General features: G+C 41.3%; 1 protein-coding gene across 10 annotated transcripts in view; it reads left to right on the top strand.

The window, feature by feature from the left end:
• The window catches only part of myo18ab (myosin XVIIIA b), a 123775-nt gene that overhangs the window by 72972 nt on the left and 37659 nt on the right, over positions 1 to 13144 (top strand). For all 10 annotated transcript variants that reach the window (XM_084019379.1, XM_084019377.1, XM_084019371.1 and 7 more), the window contains 4 exons: positions 1481 to 1624; positions 2115 to 2204; positions 5112 to 5231; positions 10749 to 10860. In XM_084019379.1, the coding sequence (XP_083875505.1) occupies positions 1481 to 1624; positions 2115 to 2204; positions 5112 to 5231; positions 10749 to 10860 (466 nt within the window). The remainder of the gene's footprint in view (positions 1 to 1480; positions 1625 to 2114; positions 2205 to 5111; positions 5232 to 10748; positions 10861 to 13144) is intronic.

Here is a 13144-nt window from a genome sequence, read left to right as displayed (position 1 = left end):
GATCTGACGAACACAAGCAGCAAAGCAGCACCCCGAGCAGAAACCTTACTGTATCTGGATCCATCTGGATTCTGGTGTGAAGCTGTTAACAAAGTTAGCTTCATAAGTAAAGGTCAAGTGTTCTTAGCTAAGTCATCTTAGTAGCATTTGTTGCGTTGACCTGTCAATCACAAGGTAGTCCCCCCTAAAGCATCCCCCACTTTATGGTCTATTTGACTCTAAATGGACCATCATTGACTAAATGAACATCATGCTGGATTAAAGAAGACTTGAAAGTAGAGATTGAGACCATAAACTCATGTTTACAATGTAAGTAGTCTATACAATCAGACTTCTTTTTGCAACCAGAGGAAAGAGAAAGTACCAGCAGAGCTGGTAGATAACATCAGAGATTATTGTGCATCTTCATATTCGGGAACAAACACAATACTGTCTCACTGCATGCATATGCAGATTTCCAGTTAATAGGTTACTACAGCACAGGTAGACACATTACCTGATTACCTTAGCATAGCTCCTTATGTTCATGTAATCCCACTGAATGACAGAGGAAGATCCCTCTGCCTGGATGGCACTACGCACAATAGTTCTAGTCACATCCGAAGAATTACAATCGTAAGTCGTCTAAATGACAGAAATAATAATAAAAATAAAATTATCTCAGTTTTTTAATGCTGGTGCAACAATCTGCCTCAAGTCAACTGTATTGTAAACTTGCCTTCAACCAGTCCGTCAGTGAAAAGGAAAAATATGAATAGATTGAATATCAAAACTAATTTATCTTGGATAATAAAATGATCCAACCTGAAATAATTGGAAGCTTGAGGGATGAGTATTTCCTTGTCCCGGTCAGGAGGAGGAGTGTGGGAATTTGACATGAAGTCTGTAAGTGTGCAGATGAAGCCTAGAGTGGAATTACCTGGATCAGTGTTTTTCAAGCTGCCCTTCAAGGCTGCTGATCCTTCCTTTCATCCCGCCACGTAGATGTTTCCTCTGCTCTCAGACGTCTTCATGTGCTTTTAAATCAGCCGCTGGTCAGAAGTCGAGCTCTGTCTGTGACTCTGTATTTCATAGTCTCCAAGCCTGAAAATGACTTTCCCGGTTACAGCAACATTTCTCCTATAGAAATATCTGGGCATTGTGTTTGAAAACCCAGGGCCAGATTTATTTTGATGAGAAACATTTCTGTTATCAGAACCAGTCACGCCAGCTTTTTTCTAAAGAGAGCGATTTGTCCCTATTGTGTTTTCTGAATGGCTCTCCAGCTTACCTGCAATTAGCTTCAGCGAGCTGCCAGTGTAACATTGATGGTTTAATTTGTGCTTGATATCATAAGCAGTCTGTCTGAGATTGAGCTATCACACAAAGCACAAGCAGGTTTATGCCGGCTGGCGAGTGCTCTCTTTAACCATGTTATTAGGCATCTCCTGTCTCCACAAATGAAAGATGTTCCTGGTTTGATTCTCTATGTTTGTGACAGATCCAGGATCTGGCCATCCGCTGCATCCAGAAGAACATAAAGAAGAATCGTGGCGTCAAAGGCTGGCCATGGTGGAAGCTCTTCACCACCGTCAGACCTCTGATAGAGGTGCAGCTCACCGAGGAGCAGATCCGCGGCAAGGACGTGAGTACACACACACACACACACACACACACACATTTAGTTTCTGCTACTGAACTAGCACACAAGAAATAAAATGCCTATCAAGGTGTAATGTAAGAGTGATACAGACTCACAGAAGTCAGAATTATTTAATTTTATGTTCATGGTGGATCTTTTTAATTTGACTAGATTCAAAACATCTCTATCGAAATTTAATTTCTGATTTTTTTTTCATGGAAATGCCTGGATTTTTAACCATCCTGGCACTCTAAAACTTTGCCAGAGACAAATAGGTTTTTTTTCATTTTTTCATTAGTCAAACTGCACCATAGTTATAAGTTACATATCAGAGGTTGCATACAAGGAAAACACCCATAAGTACACCTCTGCAATAAAACAAAACCGAGACCACTGTTATGCGTATAATTAGTTTGTATGCTGATTCATTCACTCCATCTGCTGTATCCTCACAAACATATCCGTCTGCCATTTACTGCCTTTGTCCTCTCAGGAAGAGATCCAGCAGCTGAAGCAGAAGCTGGAGAAGGTGGAGAAAGAGAGGAACGAGTTGAGACTGAACAGCGACCGCCTTGAGAGCCGGGTGAGCACACAGAAACAGACCATTGTTGAAAATGAACACAAACGCACTAACTGCAGCGGTGGACCAGCAGCCTCTGTATTCTGTGACCTAAAATGACTGTGTTTGTGAATGAGAATAGCGTTGGTCTACCTTAAAGGTCAGTCCACCTTAAGTGTTCCTGAGCAAGAGCTTGTTGCTAACTCCCTTATCTTTAATTATCAGCTGGCTGACATTAGGTGCGTTTCCATCAGCTGTTTAGATGCGCATCTAGATGTATCGCATCGGAAAATGATGATGGAAACGCCGTGATTCGCATTAAAATCCCCTGATTCGCACAAAATGAAATACGCTCGCTATGGCCGGGTTTTGGTTGATTCGAATGGGATGGAAACAGCTGTATGCGAATCAAGTGTGACGTAGCGCACTTTCACCCCGACTGCTTCCGGTGTTTGACATTTAAATAGAGACCTCAACCACGCCGAACTGTCAGGACTCTCACCGTCAGAGCTTGCTGAAAAGCCCTCGGACATCGGTCAAACACCGGCCCGCCCAGCCCCACGCGAGTCCACACAGGCGGACTCTCCGTCGAACGCGAAACGCCAAGACGCGCAGCACGCAAACCAGCCGGGAGACAGACAGCTGAACACGGCCGAACTCGGGCCACTTGTGCCCACAAGGCTGTGTGAAAAGCCCATGCACCTCACCCAAGCACCGGCCGGTCCAGCCGGTGTCACCGGCAGGAAGACGACGGAATGTTTACAGGCTGGTTGCCATGCCAACCCGCGGAAAATCTCGCGTGACTTAGAAAACTCGCGCGAATTTGTAGTTTTCACCAAAGTCCGTTCTTTTGATGGAAACACACATGATTCGAATTTCTTTTAATGCGCATTTCCCAGTAATTCGAATCACTTTGGATGGAAACATGGCTAATGAGAACCGGGACTTATGCTTTTGTGTCTCCTCAAGGATGTTAAGGAGTTGTAGCATGTCTTCACTGACAAATAAATCGAACCCACAATGCACTGCAACATTCACGCTGTAATGTTACCACTTACTTCATACTCACTGTCACTCTGGCTCCATTGTAAACTCGCTAACATTACTTCAGGCTGTAATACATTGGAGGAAACTCTGACATATTCTAGCAGCAGACACACAGCTGACAACATCACAGCTAAATGAATTGATGTGGTGGAGACTAACGAGGGACTGTGTTTAGTTAACGTACTGCAGCTGGTGAAAATGTTTTAATTAACATGTTTGTTCATCAGGTTATTGTTGCAGCTGGGCGGCTTATTAGGCTCAATGATGAGAGGTTAACATCTCGTTGCTGCAGTGGTGTCGGGTGAGGTTTTATCGAGTAGTTTTATGAGTAGGAGTATGAGTAAATGAGCAGAGTATCAGACCCAGTACTGGTATTGTTATAGTGTACACTTAAACTCATATTGATTTATTTAGGCTGCTCGGCTGCTCCAGGCATTACTTTCCAACGAGCAACTGAAGCTGTTATATTTCTCTCTTCAAAAGCAGCAGACTGTAATTTTCCCTTGCAGAACAAGGTGGTCTGCTTGGTATGGATTAGCTTACTGTGGTAACCTACGTCACGACCGGGTGGTAGGTTCAGTGACTCAAATTAACAGCTAGCAGCTGTGACGGTGCCCACCTTAATTATGCATAAAGTATTTCCATTTCATGAATGGGGAAATATATTAAAGAGAGCAAAACATTATTTTTGCTTTGAAGCTGGACAATGACTACCTTTTGGATCATGCCTCAGGTGGCCAGTCGCTGAACTGCACTTACGCGTTGGTTTCTTTTTTCAGCCCCTGAGGTTGACGCTGATTTCATTTGCATACAAATGATATGTGATAGATGCTTGACATGGGGCAACTGTGGCTCAGTTGGTAGAGCGGGTTGGCCAATGTTCGGAGGGTCGGCGGTTCGATCCCCACCCTTGTCACTGTGTCATGGTCGTTGTGTCCTTGGGCAAGACACTTCACCCAGCTTGCCTCGTGTGAATGTGTATGACTGCTGTATGTTTGAGGTGGTGGTCGTAGGTGCAGAATGGCAGCCAAGCTTCCGTCAGTCTGCCCCAGGGCAGATCGTAGTTTGCCACCACCGGTATGACTGTGTGTGAATGAATGGAACCTGGGACACTATCAGAGCGCTTTGAGTGTCTTGAAAAGCGCCATATAAATCCAATCCATTATTATTGACACCAAGGCCGGCTATCGCCACTGATATCCTGAATCGATTCAATTCCTATTCACAAAGTCCTGATGTGATTTCCAATTTGATTCCATATCAATTTAATTTAGAGATATTTCAGTTTCAATACCAATGTTTGTTGGTTATGAAAGATATTTTCACAGAACTAATGCTGCAACCTGTAAAAAGATGGAACTCTAACCTGGTGTATATTTAGAAATAATGATGTACCCCAAAGAAGTTTATTTAGCATGAGCCACACACTACAGAAGTCAACTCTCTCTGCCGTCACATGTTAGTGAACGCCACTTCACTCATATGTTGGTTCCAGTATATTAAGTGTCACAACGCTGTTCGGCCGTATATCCTTCATATGAACGTTGCTACAGACTCACTGATTTTTAGACATGTGGAGAATTAGACTGTAACTTGACTGTAAACGTCTCCAGTGACGTTTGATTGGACTCAGACGTCTTTGCTGACAGCGTTTCTGGGTGGTGTCTGGAGATTTGTGATATTTCCACAAGGTTTCACCTCTAGTTTCATATCTAACATATGGCTTTGCTTTTGTCCAGCTTTCCTCTGTCCTCATACTTTTAAATCCAAAATCAATCAGACATCTGCCTTCAGGACTGACGCTGCTTTCGAATGTTTCAACCCAAACTTACTTGAAATTTGCTGTGTGACTTAGTGCGTATGTATGTTTATGTGTTGCATCAGATCACAGAGCTGTCATCAGAGCTGGCTGACGAGCGCAACACCGGGGAGTCGGCCTCCCAGCTGCTAGAGTCCGAAACTTCAGAGCGACTCCGTCTGGAGAGGGACATGAAGGACCTGCAGGTACTCCCACAAACACACACACAGTCGCGTTGTCATGACTTTTGGGGACATTACATTGCCTTACATTCATTTCCTGAGGAGTTACCCCAACCAGAACCGCTTCCAGACTATTCCTGACCCTTACCCTAACCTTAAACCAAGTCTTCACCTTAAAATGTAATGATTTTAATTATGGAGACATGTAATTGTCCCCGTTTGGTCTCAAAGAGGAGAGTGCCCTAATGTGAGTGAGTTATAAGATTATGTCCCCACATGCCCAGTAAAACACGCCTACACACACAGAAGATAACAGTGTAACACATGTCTGTTCAATAACGGAGTCATGTTGCGTTCACATGCTGCACCGCTAAATTGTTGATGTGGAACTCTTAAGTTTAGGTTTGATTAAAACGGTCACACTCCAGGAGACTAATGCCTCACTCCATTAAAGCACTGACCCATTCCTTCACTATGCTCTTTTTTCCCCGAGCAGAATTCTATTAAGGCAAATGAAAATGGAACTACCTTATTGTGATGGCAAATAGAGATGCATAACAGTTTATAGCCCAATTAGCCCTTTAGCGGTAAGGTAATAAAGTTTTCCATAACAGAGCCATATCCTCCGACTTCACAATGAAGTTTCGCGTTAAGGCGCATCGTAAAATGTTGTTAAGTGTCAGTAAATTTAACATTAGTACATCAGCTTGAATTATTGAGGAGCAGAGCTGTTAGCCAGCCCCGCATTTCCTTCTTAAGTCTATTGTAATGTTTCAAAAGGGATATTAATGTTGTAAAATTTCATATAAAATTAAACTTGGATAACTGAAAGCCTGTCTCATCGCTGTTTTGTCGAGACATTCAGGCAGTAATTATTGAAGACCCAGGAGCTCCTAACACACAGTTTGTTCAACTGCAACGAGCTCTCAGAGGCAAACACCATCACCATTCCGTTGAAATGATTTCATGTCCAACATTTTGCTGTTATGGATGGAGCAGGCTCTAAAAACATTTTTCCTTTTAATATTTTAACATTATTTTGCAATCGAGCGTTTCATGATAGCTACTAAATCACCACAACCCAAACAGGAGGACTGTGTACACTAGTAAATGGTTGGCAGAGGCAGACAACCAAATGTATTGTTGTAATAAATATGTGCATGTATTGTTGTTTTGTTTAATCAGTATACGAGTCAGTTTAAGTATATTACTTATTATTATTAAGTCTATAACCATCATAGTGTGAAATACAGTTATTTTTCTGCCGATCATCACCAGCAATATTCAGTAGTTAAAGCGTTCTAGTCACCGATCCCTGATAATGCTACATTGTGAACAACCAGTCCGTGTTGAAATCAGTAGAAGAATAGCTAATTAATGTTGTTATTATTATTTTCTTATAATTTGAATTGTGTGTATTAATGCAAATAACCACTAAAGATGAGTCACATTTAGATTTTTTTGACGGTTTACACTGATTGACTTCAAGGTAGCTGAAATGTATTTTTGGGACGCTAGTGAAAGAAGTAATCTGGAGCCCTTTATACAAGCTGCTGTAAACAAAAAGGATCTGTATCAGCTGACATGGATCATTGACGAGCAGCAATAGGTATCGGCAACATACACAATCATGACTGGGGCGTCTCTAAAAGTCTTAGTTGTTGTCGTTGTTGATCTGAAACTTGACTTAAAACTGTGATGTAATGTGAGCTAGTTCTGTGATCCGTTGATGTCGTTCAGTTAAACAAATAAAACCCTTTAGCATTAATGGAGAGCCGAAGCAAAAACCAAAGGTATCCTATTGATGCATTAGTTTACGGGAGAATTAGGTTTTTTTTCGGGATGCTATGGATTTTCCCCCAAAATGGAAACACATTTAATCACCTCACTTATCCCCTTGTTAATTTCTAGGTGTTTGTCCTCACTGAGAACAAATAGAACTGTAATTAAGTTAAAATTATACACTGTACCAAAGAAACACACATGCCCCAGATGAAATGATCCCCTGCAGCCGTGTGGTGCTCAGCATCAGATGCTGCTGTGAAACAGCAGGGGAACACAGCCTGCTGGGCTGTAAAACCTTTCTGTCTGAATGAGTTTTTCACCTATAACACAACAAAACCCCGGCATGTAGCTATGTGGCCTTTCATTTGTTCAATATTGTGGAGTTCAAGCCCAGAATGCTGTCTGCTTAGGATCCAGGCCGTGTTACAGAACATCCTGTCTTACTCAGACTGCTGAAGCACCTTATGAGCAGCCGCTGAACTTTAGATTGTGTTTTTATAGAAGACTGTAGATTTTAGTCTCTCATCTTTTACAGCGTGTTCGCTCTGAGGGATCACTTACCTTATTATGGAGTGGAAGAGTAGTTACAGCAACCATTATGTCTTTCAGTGGACTGTAACCATGGAATTCAATAGTAATGTTAGGATAGACTTTAAAAGAGCCTTAAATACACACATTCTCCCAAAACACCAGCAGCCTCATTTCTAAAATGTATGAAAAATGTTACGATGTTGCATACATAGAAATGAGGAAATATACATACAGCAATAAATATTCTGATTTATAAAAGCTCGAGAACACCTGCCAGTGAACAATTTCCTTTTATAAATCCAAGATCAACTTGGAAATGTGTGCATGTGTATCAGCCACATATCCCTCTAACCGCCCACATTCAACCACATACGGTCATAAAAGTTGATGCATAGAAATGAGCCTGATGATCAACGGTTCGCTACAGTAAATCACAGCAACTACAGAGAAGATGATTGAGGTGCTTGTGGGTGGCAGTATGATTAAGACTCACTATGAAGATATGGAGTGTGATGTTTGAGTCAGAGCTGTCACTTTACTTCCCCACTTTGCTAATTTACACAATCCACATGTGGTGGTGAAGACGTGCTGGTGAGGAGACGGAGTGAGACAGTGACTGCCTCCATGTCTCTGATACTGGAGACAGTTTGTGTCTATGCAGTTTACTCTGTCTGTCCCTATCAAATAAACCATAAATGAATAAATACAGTCACCGACTCACAAACTATATGAAAACTAAAATGCTACTTTCTCATATCTGCTGAGTATGAGAAGATATTATAGAAAACTTTTGACGCTCTGTTCTGCAGTTCTGTAACACAATTTGATGGCCATGATGATAATTTCACCAGCTCTCCTCAGCACTCTGGTTTCAGACAGCACTTCCATTTCTCTTCTTTTACAATGGAAGGTGCTTATAGAATAGTCACCAGCACAAATAACACTGCTGGTTTGAATGTTTATCATCTCCATTATATGGTTCCGCATTCGTCGGAGTTTCCGTAAAGCTGTTCGCATTCTCCCGCTTGTTCACAACTTTTGTGTGTGAACTCACGTATGCCTCTTTCAGGGCCCGTTTTGTGCGTACGCAACACTTATAAAGGAGACCTCAGGTCAGCTAATGTTGCATCGACACTCCCAACTCCACAGTCTTCAAGCCCCTCCGTGTTTTTCTGTTATCCCTCAGCTTTCTCTTCTCCTGCCCCCCCCCCCCCACACACACACACACACACACAGTGATGACTGCAATTTTGAAATTATGTTGTCAGGCCATTTCTCCACCGCCGCCCTTCCCCGGCTCCCTCCATCCATTTAGTTCACTCTTTGACATTTTGGACGTGATTTCTTTCTCTATTTTTATTGGCGGGGTGTTGGGATGTATTTTTTCCCCAGTTACCGCTCAGATAGCCGTGTGGAGGGGCTGCCTATAAGCGGCCAGGCTCGGAGTGATTTGATTTTCCTCTTGTGTGAGTGAGGAGAGGCACAAGGGGGCAATGTGGGTATTCACACAGACTGCATGTTGGGAATGTTGCACTGGAGCGGGCCAGTACTATTTGGATTAGTCCGTACAGTTAGTTGGTGGGTCATCAGGAAAATGAGGGTTTAAAGTAACCGTTAATTAACTGTCGTCAAAGTTCCCATGCACACGTAGGATACTGGTTTATTATGGCAGTATTGGAATTACAATGAACCGTTATTATTATTAGCTCATCAAATGTTGAGTCTCATCAACATATTAATTTTGTGCCTTCAGTAAATATACAACATCTAATGGGTGAAAGACATGCAAACACAGCTAGAACGTGGTTCCCTTGGCTCTTTTCACCTCAGTAGACCCTATTCATGGCCGACCCGTTAAAGCAGGAACAGCACAGGTGGTATTAATAATGTAAATGACGGCTGCATTCCATTTAGGAGATTTAGTTCAAGAGCTCTTGTGTTGTGCATGATCACATGCTAACTGGGACACCAGACGGCAACCTCTGGTTCTGAAAAGTGAAGCCAATTCTAAAGTGCCTTAAACCGGCATTTTCTCTACTGGCCATCAGGGGGCGACTCCTCCAGTTGCATAAAGAAGTCTAATTGTATAGAAGTCTATGAGAAAATTACTTGATTTATTATCTCAGTAAACATTGTAAACATGAGTTTATGCTCTCAATTTTTAGTTTCAGAGCGATGCGATCAGCAACAACCTTTTTTCAGCAGAGATGTCTTGTACCGTCACCCAGAACAGTATTTAAGTCTTTTGCACCACGACAAAGGGTTAACCCAGTCTATCAATGCAAGTATGAAATTACAACAGCTCAAAATCACTCCAAATACTTCCATTTAGTTGGAAGTAATGACTCAAAGCATCTCAATGTGTCAAACAGGTTAATGAGATCTCTGAAAATGAAAGTGCAGCTGTGCAAAAAGCCCCGTGATGATGATGAGTTTCTACTGAGAAGATTATTAAGCATCGTGTGCCGCTTGTGTTACGCATGAACTGTTACGCACAGATGACAGGTTGCCAGGTTGCTCTAATTTGAAATGGTCTCTTCAGCAGTTAAGATGGATTCATCATTAACATTTAATTCGATATTTTTAAAACAAATTCCTCGCCTAGGTAGCCGCCTCCTGCAGCACCTTGTTTAAAACAGGGTGGTTGGCATGAAAGTATAACGTTTATAATAACAAATACATTAGAAAACATTAGATATTTAGATAACGGGAACAAACACATAAATAAGTGATTGTTAGTCAGAATCATTTTCACTCTCTCTGCTCTCTGAGACAGGAATAATGAAAATGATTTTATTGATTTTAAAAATAGCCCTCTCGCTGTGATTGGAGATGCAGCGTATAAAGAAAGGAAAGGAATAAAGAAATAAAGATTGTAAGCTATGCATTAATGTTGAAAATAATAATAATTATAAATAAATAATAAATAAATAAGTAATTAATAATAATAAATAATTAAAATCTAAAGTTTGTATAAAGTTCAGTAACTAAAGGAAGGATGTGTCCGATGCCCTTAAAGCAGCGTTTCATCCTGATATTCCCAAAGATCCCGAGGTCGTCCTCTTCGGTGTAATTCCAGAAGGATTTGAGGAAAATATTTTAGCGTCCTTAAGGCTTATTGGAACTTTGTGGATGAACTGAGGAAAAATTAACTCAGCGAGAGTTACGCTTGGACTGATGTGTTCACGTTGTCACGGAAACGCCGTCCTCTCTCCCTTCCACCAGGCCAAGTTTGACAGCATGAAGAAGCAGACGGAGTCCATGGAGATGGAGGTGATGGAGGCCCGACTCATCAGGGCGTCCGAACTCAATGGAGAGATGGACGACGACGACACAGGTCAGACACTCAACAACAGATATGCACCAGCAGAGACAGCAGCGGCTCTCATACTGATGTTGCTTTAAAACCTCACTGATTAAAAAAAACTGCTAATTATCAGCCTGTAGCTGCCGAACACCCACAGAACAGCGTGGGCGTGTACAGATCACGCATGAGTAAAGGCATTGTGAGTTTTGTCACATCTGTTGAGGACAACGTAAGTCGCTGCGTATTCATCTTCAGCCGTTCATGTCGCAAAGTAAACCAGCAGGAACGTGTGCTTGTATGTAAAGCCAGGTACTTTTCCTGCAGTGCATTCGCTCCCTCAACCCAGTGGTGTCATTGAAATCAATGAGGAAGCTGCATTTCTTTCAATCAGTGTTGATGTCACAGCCTGACATACGAATGTAATCTATGTAACCATTCTACAAGAAGTTTTCCCATCGTCCCCACATTTCCTGTCTGCTCAGAGTGTGTATGCAGTGGGACGGCTGTAGAAACAACCTTTTGAATTTTTGATTTCACATCCTGCCAACATAATTGTGTTTCACGATCTTATCCCGATAATCTTCAAAATATGAGTTAAAACTCATTTAATGTTAGCAAAAAATACTGGAAGCACTTAACCTATACATAATAAGGTATAGATAAAATCAAGAAATGGCAGCATTGTGTGATTCTGTTCTTACTGATAAATCCTGTTTATTTTAAATCCGGCTCTATTTTTCACGTCTACACGTCTCGAACATGACAGCAGCTAGACAGCTTTATCAATTCAATCTCAATTCTAACTAATGGAAATTCATTCACTGCGATTAAATTATTTTGAGGGTTTTTCATTGCAATTTGTGATAAAATCCTTTATCACGCTTACCTTCAAAAATGGAGCACATTGTGGGTAGAAAGGGCAGCGCAGCTTACATGCATATTAATGTTTAGAATAAAGAGCTGGTAGATCGAGTGTCTCTTTTGGTACCTCTGGTAAATCTGAAACTGGAAATAATATTACAGCAGCTAAAACAATATGATGCATATGATCAAGAGTCAACCTGGTCAACATTATGCTTTTAGTTGAGGGAACTTGTTTTTTCCATGTTGACTCAAACTACGCTATTGCAATGGATAATAGTTAGTCTTTTCTTATATTTGTTCCACCTCATTTACATCCATACTGCAGGGAGGAGCAACCCATAATACAGTGCAAAAAATCTATATTAATATGTCTGTCTTATAGTTTGTATTTACCGTTATTAGACTATAAAATGTCAGAACGCGACCTGAAGACTTGTTTTGTCTGAACACCAGTCCAAATATATGTATTTACATTAATATGAAACAGATAAAAGCAGAAGTATGAAGCAGACTAACTCACTTCTAATTAAATTTTTTGTCAGTCAATGAATTAATCATTTTCTTTACTAAATTGTCAAAAGCCTCAAAAACAACCATAGACTGTTTCAATCAGTAGAAAATGAAAAGGACAGAACTGTTGCACTAAAGGAGTTATTAGTCTTCTGACAATAACAAGTCAATTTAGTGAACAATCTGTCAGCAGAAGCTCAACAAGCGTTGAATGTACACCCCCACACCACTCCGTACTCCCACACAGACGTTTCCACGGCAGTCATTCATTCCCTGTTTTCTTCTGGGAGGTTCAGGAAGCTTGGGGGCGGGGTCTGATCGATGCTTTGACAAAAGCCAAGAAAAAGGAGATACGGAGGAGGTACATTATAAATCGATCAGTGAAAAGTGAGTGAGAGAGAGCGGAGCGCGGCTTCAGTTCCAGACGGCCTGCAGTCAGGCTGCCAGCTGTGTTTGTCACATGCAGACTGTGTGAATGTAGAAGTGAAGTGACACCATGTTGCATGGCGCCATAGTTGAGCTTGTCTCAGGTGAACTGGTGCTGCTACACCATCACTAAGGTAATCTTCATGTCACTCTTGAAGTATATTTAATATGTGGGTTGTTCCATATGAAGATTCCTCCTATTAAAACTGTTTGTATGTGACCGTCTGAAAGCCTTTCACACCGGTGGCATGACAAATGTACACCAAAATGACAAATAGTCGCCTGTGAATATTTTGCATCAAAACAATATCAGCAGGAATGCACATTTGTGACAGTTGCCTACCTTGTGATTGACAGTCACTAGCAGAATAATGCTCAGAATAAATCATCTTCAAGCGTTTGTATGAAACAGATGAGGAAACAATGAGGCTTCTTACTAAAATATCCTTATACTATATGATATACTTCTGAAGGATGATTATGAAACAGCAAAAACAGTATGAATAGTAATGAT

The sequence above is a fragment of the Eutrigla gurnardus genome (assembly GCF_963514095.1).
Source record: "Eutrigla gurnardus genome assembly, chromosome: 10".
In the NCBI taxonomy this organism is placed as follows: domain Eukaryota; kingdom Metazoa; phylum Chordata; class Actinopteri; order Perciformes; family Triglidae; genus Eutrigla; species Eutrigla gurnardus.
Note: the sequence above shows the minus strand (reverse complement) of the source record. Positions and strands in the feature narration are given on the sequence as shown.